Source organism: Micropterus salmoides, unplaced genomic scaffold (genome assembly GCF_014851395.1).
Source record: "Micropterus salmoides isolate LMB-PRFRI ecotype aquatic unplaced genomic scaffold, ASM1485139v1 Ms_hic_scaffold_17, whole genome shotgun sequence".
In the NCBI taxonomy this organism is placed as follows: domain Eukaryota; kingdom Metazoa; phylum Chordata; class Actinopteri; order Centrarchiformes; family Centrarchidae; genus Micropterus; species Micropterus salmoides.
Genome location: NW_024040817.1, coordinates 557001 through 573613, shown reverse-complemented (window position 1 = coordinate 573613; position 16613 = coordinate 557001). Strand labels below are relative to the sequence as shown.

At 40.3% G+C, this 16613-nt stretch overlaps 2 long non-coding RNA genes and 3 gene segments (V, D, J or C); 4 read left to right on the top strand and 1 right to left on the bottom strand.

Moving 5' to 3' along the window:
* The first annotated feature begins 2528 nt into the window (after window positions 1–2528).
* Window positions 2529–3662, top strand: LOC119907327. Its single transcript, XR_005445090.1, has 2 exons — window positions 2529–2584; window positions 2798–3662. It is a non-coding gene; the product is annotated as an uncharacterized LOC119907327 (long non-coding RNA).
* A 497-nt stretch (window positions 3663–4159) lies between these two features.
* LOC119907637 lies at window positions 4160–6760 on the bottom strand (the record flags this gene model as incomplete). The annotated part of the segment is given in 3 exon segments: window positions 4160–4368; window positions 5212–5263; window positions 6635–6760. Coding segments are annotated over 3 exon segments (387 nt in total), but the record flags the coding sequence as incomplete, so codon positions are not given.
* A 1626-nt stretch (window positions 6761–8386) lies between these two features.
* LOC119907636 lies at window positions 8387–8877 on the top strand. The segment is given in 2 exon segments: window positions 8387–8438; window positions 8546–8877. Coding segments are annotated over 2 exon segments (384 nt in total).
* Window positions 8878–11493: 2616 nt separating this feature from the next.
* On the top strand, window positions 11494–12709 carry LOC119907326. The segment is given in 2 exon segments: window positions 11494–11548; window positions 11765–12709. Coding segments are annotated over 2 exon segments (360 nt in total).
* Window positions 12710–16003: 3294 nt separating this feature from the next.
* LOC119907325 lies at window positions 16004–16609 on the top strand. Its single transcript, XR_005445089.1, has 3 exons — window positions 16004–16292; window positions 16379–16429; window positions 16526–16609. It is a non-coding gene; the product is annotated as an uncharacterized LOC119907325 (long non-coding RNA).
* Window positions 16610–16613: the final 4 nt, after the last annotated feature.

Here is a 16613-nt window from a genome sequence, read left to right as displayed (position 1 = left end):
ACCCAAACCAGTCGACAGCTACGTGAGTTAGCTACAAAAGGATTTGAAAAGCAGAGACTCACAATGACGAGGCATTCTGAGCCCCATGGTGTCCTCACTCTCAGCATCAATTCCCTACAGGTGGAGCCAAAACGAGCTCCTGGTCTTGAAACACCTGCGTCAACCTGCATCACCTCCCAGAATTATAGACCAAGCCAGAAGCAGAGGTGCAGCCTGCCTCAGCAAAATGAGCACGGTCGACGTCACTCAGAGCCATCCTGGTCTGAGAAGAGCCAAAATCTTAGGCCCATCGGCCCAGGTACATGCCCAACCGCTGTGAAACCCATCACTTTTCACGGAAGGGGGGACACAAGCAGCACAAATCCCAAAACAATTGGGACAAAACTGCTTGTCGACAGCCTGCTTTTGGCCTGTTGCACGGGTCCCACGCTAGCTGCCGATCCTGGCTTTTTGCTAGGGATTCTCCAGGGTTCTCCGTGTCTGATTGAAAACGCCTCCTCCGTCTGGCAATTGGGCTGTTTTCAGGTTTCCTTCGTTGTAGCTGGCGAGACCACGTGGCTTGGTCTGACCTCGGTGAAGTTGGCTCGACGAAAAAGGCTTAAAATGGAACTTGGTCGTTCCTGAATTAGTCCAGTGTAACTTAACGGACTGATAACCTTAACAAACAAAAGAAATAAAGAAATTAAAACAAACTGAAGGCAGATTGATGTCGCGGCACTTCAGGTGTGTAGCTTCAAGCGAACAAAGGGGCCTGTTTGTTTCGCTGGCCGAGTCTGGGCGTTGCCTGGCGAGGCACACTGCTCGTGCCGAAGCGTCCAGAGGGCCGAGCAGGGTGGCAGAGCCAACAGCGAAGTGAAGAGAAAGTACGCGAGGTCGCGTGTCGCTCTTTTGTTGTCTGGGGCGTGGTTCCCCAGGGGGCGTCTCAGGTTTCCCAAGGGACTGCCTTTCTAAACTTAATATCTAAAGAAAAGAAATCTATTTGCACGTATTATCATCAAATATTTTCCACAATCGAACCTCAATGGTTGAACGGTTGTACCGTTCTAGGCATTTGGTAACAGGAAACAATTGTCACATTAGTGGTCAGGATATTTATACATTTAACGGCATTTCCGACGAGGGCATGTAATACTTATTTCGCCCACTTGGGGGAGCTCAGGTTACATGAGGAAAGCTTGGATTAAATCGAAGATCGTCTCTCCTTAGGAACCGGGGAATTTGTTGATTCATCCTTAAATTCAAGCTGGCGATTAAGAGTATAGTAAAACATTTCTTTGTCATCATTTCTAAAATTTTGTAGGAAAGTATTATGAACAAGCATTGATTACATTAGATGAAGGAGTGTCTTGCTGAAAATAAAAACATTGCACAAGTAACTTCTTTTCAGCACTAATATCAACAACAGATAGCAACAACAGTTAACATAACTACTCAAATAGAGGCAAACATATTCAGGTAACTAAAGATTTAATTAAATTTAATTAGATGCTTTGAGTCTTTTGGAGACTGCAGTCCTTTTACATTGAAAGTTCAGCTGTCCTGGACAATGTCACACTTAGGTGAGACAAGGAGTATCCCTTTGATGTGGTAATAAAACAAAGAATAAGGTCAGTTGCCACGGAAACGTGTGTGGGGGGCCAGTTTTGATAGGCTGTTCAGGGAGATGCCAATGGCTGGCTCGTGTCCCTTTGTCAGTTTAACAGTCAGGCCCCGCGTTATCAGCTTCGGAATCAAAAAGGTGCCAGTTTTATGGTCGGGATAGCACTTAGAGAAAGCAACTTTGACCCCTCCCCTTCTTCTCTGGGGAGGAGAAAGGAATTTAGGGTAGCTCCAAATTTATTCAATGTAAAATGCACAAATCCACACCGTTGTTCACTACAATCCACTAACTGTTGTGGAGCTTTCAATCACATCACATGATCTTTCTTAGCAGATGGAGTCACCCAGTTTTCATTGAAATGCAGATTTTCAAATTCACATTCCTCTGAGCATTTTTAGGACTTCATGTCCACGTTGGCGTCAAAGTTAAAATATTCCATGACAGCTGGGTGAACTCCATCTGCTGAGGAAGATCATGTCATAAAAACAGTAATGTAACTGATGATGACTTCCATGTTTTCTGGTTGGAGTTTCTCGAGGAAGCTCTCTGAGATCGTCGGCCTCAGCATCCCCTCAAACACCCAACACTACTTTACTTAAAGAAATTTCCATATTACAGACACCTAAATATGTCAAACCAACATTGATATTAATGTCACTAATCATGGTCTAAAACACCATATTACCATAATACATGTAGAAGTTACTGAAAATGACATGTTCTCAGGATCCTCTACATGTAAATATGTCAATATGTAGATCAACGCTCTCAGCACTGAGGGGGAAACACCATGATATGTTGAGGACAGCTACAGCTCACTGACTCTGTGTGTTTGCATATGTGTCCTGCCTCTCTGCTCCCAGCCGTTAAGAGGCCAGTGTTGATCAGTGGCTGTCCAGGCCTTTCAGAGCCACTGACACGCCGGCAGCACAATGATGATGTCACTGATTCTACTACTGGCCACCCTGGGGCTCCTTGTTCAGGGTGAGACTCTCTTCTGAAAACTTTGCTTCAGGATGCAACCAGGTTCACCACAATGATGTTCTGCTGTGATGGAGAAACACTGAAACAAGCAGCATATACCTTCTTCCATCTGTTCTCCATGTTAAAGAAATGAGATTCTGTTTGGCTGTTGATCATCTTTCTCCAAACTGGATTTGTCTCAATAATCCTTCTCCTCTTTTTCATGTTTTCCAGATTCATCAGGAGAAATCATCCTGACTCAGTCTCCTGGATCTCAGTCTGTTGTTCCAGGACAGACTGTCTCTCTCAGATGTAAAGCCAGTTCACTTATAGGTGATGACATTAACTGGTACCTTCAGAAAGCTGGAGAAGCTCCTCATTTATGATACTACAGCTCATCAGCCTGGAGTTTCAGATTGTTTCAGTGCAACAGCCCAACAGACTGACTTCACTTTGACCATCAGAGGAGTTCAGACTGAAGATACAGGAGTTTATTACTGTCAGCAGCATAACAGCTTCCCACTCACACAGTGATACAACGTCGTACAAAAACCTCTCGCAGCTGGAGAGGAACTGATCTGAATCAACAGCTGCACAGAAAATTAAACATAAGACATGACAAAAATATTTCTTATAATTATGTGTAAATTAATAACATTTCAAACATAACAGTACTGCATTTATTGACCATGATTTTGGGTGAAGAATACATTTCTCTACAACTTCTCTAACTTTTAGTCAACTGATGTCAACTGTGTCATTAGACAGTTCATACAGATGACAATTCTTACTCTTTTTAATAAATTCAACACAAAACTCAGTGCAAAAGTAAATCACTACAAATGAAATTGTACTATAAAACTCAGAAACTAAATGTTTAATAATGAAATTTAATCCACTTTATAAATAGTAACCCATTAGAAATCATCTTCATCTTTTTTTTTACATTTGTGCTTGAGATGTTACTAAAATACGTTTATGTTTCAGATTACTTGAATGTTATATCCATTTATGCTGATGTTTCCTGTTATTCTTTTCCTGTGCTGTAAAACTATATATATTCTGTTTTACAGTTATGTAAAGGTAATTTTGAACAGGACTTTCACTTATCTTTCTTATCCACATAAATATGCTTTATTATAACATTGAAAAATGAAAACATTATCATGTTGTACTTATGTAGTTTTATGATTTCAGACATTTTAATAAAATTAAAATTAAAGCCTAGAAAATGTCTATTAATAAGCTCTGACAGTAGTTTAATAATTTTAATTTTAAAAAGAATAATACTTCTGTTTAAATAATAATATCCTCAGAAACATTTTGATTTGAACAAAACTATCTTTATTATCTGAAAAAGATAACAGAGTCAGCGTGACTATGAATAAGAAAAAGCATTATTTAAAACTTTTGTCTGAGAGAGACAGAGTTACAGAAAGCAGATTAAAACTAGTAGCAGAGTCCCAGTGAGTCAGGTCAGGACTGGGAACACTGGTCTCTCCTCATTGTCTCTGAGACCAGAGCCTGGGAGCCCTGGGTGGCCTCACAGGTCACAGAGCCCACCTTCCTCCACTGGTCTGCAGGGAGCCTCAGGGTGCTGCTCCAGCTGTAGCGGCCGTCCTTCTCCAGCACCCCGGGGCTCCTGCTCTCCTCCCAGCTGCTGCTGCTGCTGCTGCCGTCCACCTTCCAGGCCAGACTCCAGTCTGAGGGGAAGCCCTTGTTGGCCAGGCACATGAGCGTGGCCTTCCCCTGCTGCAGCTCCTCACTGGAGGGGGGCAGCACCGTCAGGGTGGGACGGACATCACCTAGGAGACACCAATCAGCTTAGAGGACACCTTTACTGTGTGAGAGCTGATTTTCTCCTTTAAGGAGTTTCTGTCAGATGGTTTTTCTGCTCCACCAGTCACTCACTCACACATTGTTTCACTTCCCTTTAAGAAGCCTCTCATGCAAATCAGCACAGAGAGAATCATCATACAGAATGACCTGAAACATATCAAACTAATTGACAATAATCAAATGTTCTTCATCCAGATTTCAATCATTACGTGGAGAAAGTGAATTGTATTTAATCATCCATCCATCATCAACCGCTTATCCTGCGTACAGGGTCGCGGGGTTGTATTTAATCATAACTAAAGTTATTATTGTTATTATTTATCTGTTCTCCACTTCAAGCTGTTTGAATTTCAGTGTGAGTAATGTGTAAAGAAATGTTTAGTAAAGCTGCTGGTAAATGAGGAGAAATAAAAACCCAATCACTGAAACAAACTAAATATATTTATCTCCATCAAACATTCAAAAGCTGAATTTAAAATATCAATAAAAGTCAACCACAGTGAGAAAAACACATTGAGCTGCACTACAAAAAACCCTCACTGTAGACTTTTTCAGGCAGAACTAAAGCTACAACCTCTCAAGGTACAACTTAACCATTAAAGATGGAAATCATTATCCCTTTTGCTAATATGTAATATATTCATTGCAATGAGTTGAGTTTTTTTTGGTGAAGGGAACTTTGTTTCCTAGTGCAAAGTATTAGATTAAACATTATACATTAATATGGACATTCAAAAGGTTTTTTGGCATGCTGAATATAAAAGAAAAAAACAACAACTCAATAAAAGTTTGTTAAATGTTTGACTTACTTCCAACATCCAGTCTGGTTCCTCCACCAAAAGTCAACCACAGTAATACAAACTCATTGAGCCGCCGTACAAAAACCTCTCACTGTAGAGAGACACGGCTCTCTGACTTTGACACAAACAAACTCACCAAAAATAGTTTCTGTTTGTAATATTTTATCAGCTGAGATGTAAAATTAAGACAGTCACACAAATTTCCAGAATGGATGTTTTAGTTAGATATATTAATGTTAAATTCAATTTCTATATTTTTTCTTTGGAAATTTAGGCAGAAGATATTTTGAAACAAAATATCTTGTAGCATGAAACCAAAATCATGTAAAAAAGATTTTAAACCATTTGAGATGAATACTCTGATAAACTGATTGATCCATTGATAAACAGCATCATCAGAGTAATCAAGTCCCTGCTGGAGTCAGTCAGAGCATTTCCATAGAGAGCCACTTTGCATCAGCAGCACCATGCTCCAGTGCTCTGGGAGAGTTTATAGTCCTGAGAGTTGAACACTGGATGACTGACAGCTGTCCTTCATGACAACAGAAGCCACAGAAATCCTCCTCATCAAAAACATGACTTTGATCTGCGTCCTCATCTGGACTCTCCTCTGCTGCTGCTTCACAGGTAAAGTCCAGAGAATCAAACTCCTCTCCTCTATGAACATCCGTCCCTCTGAAATGAAGCTCACGAAACCATGACGCTGCTTTATGTTTTTGTCTCTGTATCCTCAGAGTCCAGAGGCCAGGTCACAGTGACTCAGCCTGGAGCAGTGAGCTCTGCTCTGGGAGGCTCCGTCTCCATCAGATGTAGGACCAGTCAGAATGTATATAGCTCTAACCGTTTACACTGGTACCAACAGAGAGATGGAGAAACTCATAAACTCCTCATTTACTTTGCTAGCACTCGAGCATCAGGGATTCCAGGACGTTTTACAGGCAGTGGATCAAACTCTGACTTCACTCTGACCATCAGTGGAGTCCAGACTGAAGATGCAGCAGTTTACTACTGTCTGAGTTATCATTATATCAACAGTCAGTGGTTGTTCACACAGTGAAAAAGTGTCGTACAAAAACCTCCCTCAGTCAGACTGAACAGAAACTGAAGTGACTGCTGCAGCTGGAAGCTACTGCAGAGACTGATACACTTCACTGAGGACACACACACACACACACACACACACACACACACACACACACACACACACATACTCAACACATACAAAATTTCATTAAGTGGACTGAAAATGTCACCCTTGTTCCTTTAACAGCTATTGTGCTTGGCCATGACCTTTGACCTCTATCTCATTCTGGCTCCAGTTTAAAGGAAATATGAAGACAGATCAGCATCAGACACCTTCATGGTAAAAAATGGTCCAAACAAAACTCCCTCAACTCACAAAATATTATTTCAAATATAAAAATGTTGTTACGACCCGTGAGGTCTGTGGGTTGTGCTTGTGTTGCTGTGGGTGTCTCTGTCTCTTTTCTGCAGGTCTGTACCTGGGCCTGAGCCTGGCGCTGCGTAAATCCCGCAGCTGGAGCTGGTCAGCGGCCATCAGTGGGTTTCAAGCTGAGCCAGTGAAGTGCTCTGACTCTCACTCTTCCTTGGCTGCTCGTGTTAGACTGTATGACTTACTGTGTGGTTTATTGTGTGGTCCGTAGCGGGACGTGATCTTAACTCCTTCTCGCGCTGTATGTCTGGTGACTCTGCGGTGGCAGCCGTCGGCCCGGTGTTCACGACCAACTGAAAGCCGGTGTAGTGAGAGGAGCGGCGATCTCCACATGTGCCTCACCAGCACTTTGGGAGCCGTAGAGACCGTGTATTGTGTTGCATATTTTTCGCTGAATATCTTGTTAATTAATTTACTTTACATAACAAACCCCATATCATCTCTGATAGGATGAAAGATCGCTTTAAGTTGTTAAACACCTTTTTTTGTTACTAATTTGAAATAAATACATTAACTTGACGTGTTTTGGGTCACCCATGGTTTTTTCCACCCGGTTTATTTCTCTTTGTTAGTCCCACGCCCCTAGACAAGCCGGGGACGTGACAGTTGTGTAAAGAACAGCTAAATATCAATTGGAATTATTAAAAAATCATGAATCACGTACGTCATCTGACTACATCTACACATTACTATTACTGAATACAAAGCATTTTTTTTATATGCAACAAAAAATTCAACAAATACATTGACATTTAAAGTTCTTTCTTGAACTTGGAATCAGAAATACAATCTCAGCACAAACTCTCTCCACTTAATGTTGTCAGTCTCAGAACTATGTTGGGGAATACAACATTGGCTCTATTGTCTCTGGAGACAGGAGCTAACACAAGAAGAATGTACAAATCCTTATTACTGTGGCAAATAACAGCTACAACTTTATAATGGAGGAAACTGTAGTAAATTTTACATTCAGCAACCGTGTTATTGGACTTTGTGGTCCAGCAACGTCATACTGTACAAAATGAACGTTTGTATCATAGAATGACACAGATATAAACAAGAAACAGCGATCTCTAAATTTCCTTTGGAATCTTCCATACAATATTCGTTCAACTTTTCAAATTCGTTTCATTGCCACATGTGTTACCATAAAAACATTTAAGAATAACTCAATTGATGACAGCAAATCAAGTGTTGAATGAAACATTAAGGAACAAACAGAAGAGTAAACAATGAATATCAACCTGTGAAAGGAAAATAAATGTGATATGAAGAAGATAAAAAATTTTAAAGCTGCGGTTGCACATCTGTATAAATGTGTCTCTACAGCACAGCAGACGATTGATAGTTCTGTGTAACCCCTACCTGTTATCTGTTCTCGTAGTGACACAACATTAGACGGCAGAGATGTGCATTAACTCTGTTAGAATAAAAGAAAAGCATTTACTGTCTCTTAAATTGCTATTCAGAGCAATAATAATGGTGCTGAAAAGATGATTTGTACTGGCAGAAGTTGGTTTGTTATGATCATAGTATTTTTACTATACCATATTAAAATATAGTATAACTAACTGGAGTTAGTCAAAGCATTTCCATAGAGAGCCACTTTGCATCAGCAGCACCATGCTCCAGTGCTCTGGGAGAGTTTATAGTCCTGAGAGTTGAACACTGGATGACTGACAGCTGTCCTTCATGACAACAGAAGCCACAGAAATCCTCCTCATCAAAAACATGACTTTGATCTGCGTCCTCATCTGGACTCTCCTCTGCTGCTGCTTCACAGGTAAAGTCCAGAGAATCAAACTCCTCTCCTCTATGAACATCCGTCCCTCTGAAATGAAGCCCACAAAACCATGACGCTGCTTTATGTTTTTGTCTCTGTATCCTCAGAGTCCAGAGGCCAGGTCACAGTGACTCAGCCTGGAGCAGTGAGCTCTTCTCTGGGAGGCTCCGTCTCCATCAGATGTAGGACCAGTCAGAATGTATATGTTTCGAGCAACTACCACATTTTAGCCTGGTACCAACAGAGAGATGGAGAAACTCCTAAACTCCTCATTTACTATGTTAGCACTCGAGCATCAGGGATTCCAGGTCGTTTTACAGGCAGTGGATCAAACTCTGACTTCATTCTGACCATCAGTGGAGTCCAGACTGAAGATGCAGCAGTTTACTACTGTCAGAGTGTTCATGAAATCAACAGTCAGGGTGTGTTCACACAGTGAAAAAGCATTATACAAAAACCTCCCTCAGTCAGACTGAACAGAAACTGAACTGACTGCTGCAGCTGGATGCTACTGCAGAGACTGATACACTTCACTGAGGACTAACACACAGAGCCCCCTCAGTAACCCATCTGTTACCCAAAGCTGTCAATTTGGGGGAAACTGCTGTCATCCTCTTGTACTATAGATGCTGCTTAAAGTTAATAATGTTGGATTATTATTTCTTATTTCATCATTCAGTTTTTAAAAAGAAAGTATTACATTTTAAAAGTTCAATAGATTAATGTTTCCTAAGTCAATGAGTAATCATGTTAAATAATTGTGATCTCAACATTGACCAAAATAATTAGCAGCCCTACATGAACATTTCATTTAATTCATGAAATTATAGAACATTTGTTGTGTGAAAGTGCTCCTCTGCCTTCTTTCTGTACAGGCTAATGTTTTATTCAACACATTTTCTTATTTTTAACTTGGAAAAGAAACTTATGAAAAGAGCGCATTATGACTTGTTTAGGACTCGAAACTCAAAGTTTAGGACTTGGGACTTGACTTGAGACTTGACTCAGATGTGCCCAACATGATAGGTCTGGACTGGGGACTTTCTTGTAACTTGTAAAACTATGACTTGGTCCCGCCTCTGCTGTGTTCACCATGTTTGGTGTGTTATCACATATGCTAATTAGCATTGAGCACAGAGTAAAGGTGAGGCTGATGTGAATGTTATAAGCTCTGCAGAGATTTATTCATAAATCAAAGTACTGGACAAACTGAAATGATGGTGCAGGGATGAAAAGTGAGAGGATCACCAAAATTATTACAATTTACCTGGAGGGGGACCTGAATATGTGAATCACATTTCATGGTCATCCATCAAATGGGTGTTGAATATGAACGTCATGGTGGTGCCAGAGGAAAGGTCAGGGAGCTCCGTTGTAATTAGGATTTATTGTATAGGAACCATGACTGTCTTTACAAATTTTATACCAATCTGTCAGTTATATGTTGAGATACAGTGTTTCACAGAATAAGCAAAAAGTTTATCCTGCCGGTGGCGTAAGAGAAAAAGTCAGCAACCAAAGTCAGTCAGATTTTTCCTCTGGGCACCACAAATGTCTGTGCAAAATTTCTCTGCAATCCATTTTGTAGTTGTTGAGATACTTCAATCTGGACCAGAGCACAGTTCTTATCAGACTTATGTCTGTCCTGGCTCAGTGTCTGGTGCCCTTTCCGCTCTGAATAAATCACTCTCAACACACAGACATGTTAGGAAAAAGCCTGTTTAAGTAACTTGGGCATGTATTATATAACATATCCACAAGATGACAGCACTGGATTACAACTGCACCAACAACACTACACATGGGAATATGACAAACAAATAACCGATGTTGTATTTCTATCTGTGATGAGTGTGTTTTGGTAGATAGTGTGTGTCATACAGTGTTAGAAATTTAGGACACACACACACACACACACACACACACACACACATACACACACAAAGGTTGAAGATTTCCCAACTTTTGCTTTAACTACCAATGAACATGTAGCAAAATAAGCTCAATTGTAAAAAATATGAAATCAAATTACTTTGTCCATCACAGCTTCTCACGATCCATTCATGTCTTTTTATGATCCCACTGTCTTTTCTGATTTGCCAAATAATCCAGAGTAGCCAGCCTGGGAAAGCAGATAAGAAAAGTCTTGGTCACGACCTTTGACCTCAGCCTCATACGGGATTAAAGCAATTTCAACAATATACATTTAATTGGAAATATGAAGAAACAGATCGGCATCAGAAACATTCAGGATCAGAGACTGTCCAATCAAAACCAGTACATCCCTGAAAGCACAAAATAGTATTTTAAATATATAAACTTCAATCATAAAAATTCTAAAGAAAGAAGTAACCTCCTTGACATAACTATATCTGCATATACTAAAGAATATCCAATAACACATTTTCTCCAACATGCAAATCTAAACTCCACAAATACACTGAGACTAAATGTTTATTCTTAAACTTGGAAATGGCAAAAAAAAACCCTCACCACAACATCCATCCACTAACTGCTGTGGAGCTTTCAATCACATCACATGATCTTTCTTAGCAGATGGAGTCACCCAGTTTTCATTTAAATGTAGATTTTCAAATTCCTATTCCTCTGAGCATTTTTAAGACTTCATGTCCACGTTGGCTTCAAAGTTAAAATATTCCAAGCTCTGAGAAGCTCTGGAAGCTCTCTGAGATCGTCGGCCTCAGCATCCCCTCAAACACCCAACACTACTTTACTTGAAGAAATTTCCATATTACAGACACCTAAAGATGTCAAACCTACATTGATATTAATGTCACTAATCATTGTCTAAAACACCATATTACCATATTACATGTAGAGGAAGTTTTCAATATCCACTACATGTAAATATATAAATATGTAGATCAACACTCTCAGCACTGAGGGGGAAACACCATGATATGTTGAGGACAGCTACAGCTCACTGACTCTGTGTGTTTGCATATGTGTCCTGCCTCTCTGCTCCCAGCCGTTAAGAGGCCAGTGTTGATCAGTGGCTGTCCAGGCCTTTCAGAGCCACTGACACGCCGGCAGCACAATGATGATGTCACTGATTCTACTGCTGGCCACCCTGGGGCTCCTTGTTCAGGGTGAGACTCTCTTCTGAAAACTTTGCTTCAGGATGCAACCAGGTTCACCACAATGATGTTCTGCTGTGATGGAGAAACACTGAAACAAGCAGCATTTACCTTCTTCCATCTGTTCTCCATGTTAAAGAAATGAGACTCTTCTGTTTGGATGTTGATCATCTTTCTCCAAACTGGATTTGTCTCAATAACCCTTCTCCTCTTTTTCATGTTTTCCAGATTCATCAGGAGAAATCATCCTGACTCAGTCTCCTGGAGCTCAGTCTGTTGTTCCAGGACAGACTGTCTCTCTCAGATGTAAAGCCAGTACAAGTGTTAGTTATGACTTGCAGTGGTACCTTCAGAAACCTGGAGAAGCTCCTAAACTCCTGATTTATGATGCTCAAACCCGTCAGTCTGGAGTTTCAGATCGTTTCAGTGGGAGTCAGTCTGGAACTGACTTCACTTTGACCATCAGAGGAATCCAGACTGATGATGCAGGAGTTTATTACTGTCAGCAGGATTACAGCCGTCCGTTCATACAGTGATACAACGTCGGACAAAAACCTCCTTCAGCTGGAGAGGAACTGATCTGAATCAACAGCTGCAGAGTTATAGAAACACTTTAGTAATTTACTGACAATAAGTCCAATACATTAAAACTGATCTGACATGAATTGTCATGTTTCCTTTATAGATTACATTTATGATAAATCAAATGGAACTTGAAATTCACAAGTTTTATATTGAAGTCACACAGTTTAGTTTTCAACAAACTTAAACACACATGTTGTATTTTGAGATCAAACTATTGATTCTGATACTATTGTGATATAATATGCTGATAATAACTTACCTCATAATTGAAATGCCACAAATTCATCATAGACTTTTTAGTTTAACCAGATTCATGAAACTTTCAGGACATTTCTAAACCCATTTCAGCATGAGAGTTTTTACCGATAGTACAATTCATTTATAAACCACATATTGTAAACCTGATTTACCTTGAAATAGTTTAAAAATTATCTTTGTTGTCACCAAAAATCTAATTTGCAGTTTGTGTAATGAAGCAGTTTCTACGGTCTAGCTTTAAGGAATCTTGAACAAATAATGTCTTTGTTGCATTAATGTTACATTAATGATTATCTGATTAATTGCTCTCAAAATATTACGTATTTTACGCATTACGCATGCTTTAAATTATTTTATAATTTCAAGACATTTCCAAACAATAGAAACAATCTCAAATATTTGTACATTTTTAACCTTTCTGGATTTAATGGAACTATCAAAACAGCAAAACTGTAACTTTCACCCTAACATGAATTGAAAACAACAGCTTTGATGAACTCGTCTTTATTTTATTGAAACAATTGAAATGACAGCAACAAAAAACAAATTTATCAATGAAACATGTAATAAGAGAGTGAGTTAGGGAAGGAAAGAGAGAGAGAGGGAGAGATCTTTGATGAATTCAGGCTGAGAGCAGTAGCAGAATAAAACCAGTAGCAGAGTCCCAGTGAGTCAGGTCAGGACTGGGAACACTGGTCTCTCCTCAGTGTCTCTGAGACCAGAGCCTGGGAGCCCTGGGTGGCCTCACAGGTCACAGAGCCCACCTTCCTCCACTGGTCTGCAGGGAGCCTCAGGGTGCTGCTCCAGCTGTAGCGGCCGTCCTTCTCCAGCACCCCGGGGCTCCTGCTCTCCTCCCAGCTGCTGCTGCTGCTGCTGCCGTCCACCTTCCAGGCCAGACTCCAGTCTGAGGGGAAGCCCTTGTTGGCCAGGCACATGAGCGTGGCCTTCCCCTGCTGCAGCTCCTCACTGGAGGGGGGCAGCACCATCAGGGTGGGACGGACATCACCTAGGAGACACCAATCAGCTTAGAGGACACCTTTACTGTGTGAGAGCTGATTTTCTCCTTTAAGGAGTTTCTGTCAGATGGTTTTTCTGCTCCACCAGTCACTCACTCACACATTGTTTCACTTCCCTTTAAGAAGCCTCTCATGCAAATCAGCACAGAGAGAATCATCATACAGAATGACCTGAAATATATTAAACTACACTGGAAATAAATAACAAACTTTCTTATCAAGATCATGAAAAAAACTTAACTGTAGAATTATTTATTCAGTGGAAACCAAAACAGAAATGAACTGACTACAATCACATGTTTTCAATCATCACCAAAGTGTTTCTTCACTTACATTAACAGCTATAATGATGAGTTGAACCACTACATACAGTTTAAACGTCTTTGCTGTTCAAGTGCAAATTCAAACATACAGGAATCACTCCTCAGCTGTATCACTTTACTTATTGACAGAAAAATGGACAATTGCGTCCAATGTCTTATCGATTCTCTAATAAAGTGATTGATCCATTGATAAACTGCATCATCAGAGTAATCTAAGTCCCTGCTGGAGTCAGTCAGAGCATTTCCATAGAGAGCCACTTTGCATCAGCAGCACCATGCTCCAGTGCTCTGGGAGAGTTTATAGTCCTGAGAGTTGAACACTGGATGACTGACAGCTGTCCTTCATGACAACAGAAGCCACAGAAATCCTCCTCATCAAAAACATGACTTTGATCTGCGTCCTCATCTGGACTCTCCTCTGCTGCTGCTTCACAGGTAAAGTCCAGAGAATCAAACTCCTCTCCTCTATGAACATCCGTCCCTCTGAAATGAAGCCCACAAAACCATGATGCTGCTTTATGTTTTTGTCTCTGTATCCTCAGAGTCCAGAGGCCAGGTCACAGTGACTCAGCCTGGAGCAGTGAGCTCTGCTCTGGGAGGCTCCGTCTCCATCAGATGTAGGACCAGTCAGAATGTTTATGTTTATAACAACAACCACTATTTAGCCTGGTACCAACAGAGAGATGGAGAAATTCCTAAACGACTCATTTACTATGCTAGCACTCGAGCATCAGGGATTCCTGGTTGTTTTACAGGCAGTGGATCAAACTCTGACTTCACTCTGACCATCAGTGGAGTCCAGACTGAAGATGCAGCAGTTTACTACTGTCTGAGTTATCATGCTATAAACAGTCAAGCTGTGTTCACACAGTGAAAAAGCGTCGTACAAAAACCTCCCTCAGTCAGACTGAACAGAAACTGAACTGACTGCTGCAGCTGGAAGCTACTGCAGAGACTGATACACTTCACTGAGGACACACACACACACACACTTTCATCAAATAGATTGAACATTTCAACATGTTTGAACTAACCACCTATGAACATGTATCACTACAAGTTCAATGATTAAAAATATCTTAGTGCAAATCAAATACATTTCTCCATCACAGCTTCTCACCATTCATCCATATCTCATTATAATCCCATTAGAGAGAAGTATCAAATACATTCCATCAAACTCATTTTTGACAGCTATTTCCGGTCCCGCCCCCACACCGGATGTCTGTATGTAACTGATAAGAGGGGTGTATCCGGTCCCGCCCCAACCGGAAATATGGCTGTATGTAACTGAAAAGAGGGGGTTCATCCTGTCCCACCCCAGCCGGAAATATGTCTGTATGTAACTGATAAGAGGGTTGCGTACATCCTTCCATTGTGTGTTTTTCATTGATTTAAAGACTTTATTAAGTAATACAACTTGAATGAATTAACTAGGAGGTGTTTGTGACAATAAATTTATCATTAAAAAGTATAGCAGTGAGTTATAAGTAAAAGGAGGAATCTCCGGGGCCAGCAAAGGATCAGTAGGAGGTTTCTTTGGAATCAAGTCAGTCTTTATTATTAAACAAGTGAAGAATAAATTGAAATAATGACAGCAAAGCAGTAAAATGGTATAACGGTGAGTAAAAATTACCTTCAACAGCATGCAGCAAAATAAGAGTGAGTTCCAAAATTAAACTTTGTAAAATCTTTGCTAAAGCTTTGTGTGACAAACTTACCATCATTTAAGAACTAAAGAATGAGATGAAATAATTACAGTAAAATAGTATAACAGTGAGTTAAAATTAAACAGCATTTTTTAATTACCTTCAAAATCTTTGCTAAAGCTTTGTGTGACAAACTTACCATCAGTAAACAAGTGAAGAATAAATTGAAATAATGACAGTAAAGCAGTAAAATGGTATAACGGTGAGTAAAATTAAACAGCATTACAAATTACCTTCAACAGCATGCAGCAAAATAAGAGAGTGTTCCAAATTACTTTGCTATTGCTTTGTCTTACAAACTTGCCATCATTATCACTCCAAAGCTGTAGCCTAGTCTTAAACTTGTGAGTCTTAAAACTTTAATCCTTCTAGAGTCTGTGTCTCTTCTTCTCTGTCCTCTCTCATTCTGGTGTAGCATAGGCTGTGGGGTGAATTGAGGAATGTGCTCCACCCCCCGGACCTCCTTCCATCCCTCCCCTCCCTCTGTTTTCTCAATGAGCCACATCAAGTTGTGTGTTTTAACTGTCATTAGCATCTTCAGGTAATCTTGTAGACCAGTTATTAACTTTGGTTATCTATAACCCCAGACTCCGGTTGTTAAAAACGGTCTGGGTTTATCAGACAGTTCGTTTTCGAAACAGGAAGCTATTTCTATCAGCCGGAGACAAGAGTTTGGAACTAAATAATAATCTGGTTGTACCAGAAGTAACGGCCCCAACCCCTCATCAGTTATCTCCCACATGCAGAGCAGCACTCGTGTGTTTTTTTTTTTGTTTTCTTACTTCTATAAGTACCCTACCAGAAATCCAGAGGTCTTCACACTAGTGACTTCAAACCAGAGCGATGACCCCTCAAAGAGAACACGGTACGCATTCAGCCTTTCCTCCACAACTAAAGAAATAGCAAAAATCGACACTTTGTATTTCATTCCTGCGTGTTTTCAATTAACAGTTTTTGACTTGATCGACAATGGGCTTCATTCAACCGAATATCAACTTGAAGGTAAGAGGGCCTTCTATGTACTAGAGTGAAATAGAAATGTTCTAAATTTTAAAGTGTACTATCCTGATGTGTATTTTGTATATTGTTTTTTTACAGATTTGTACTCAGGCGAGGAAATAGGTTCTACAAGGGAGAATGGCATTCCATCAGCGCAGGTTGTAGATCTCACAGGAGAAGTCGGTAA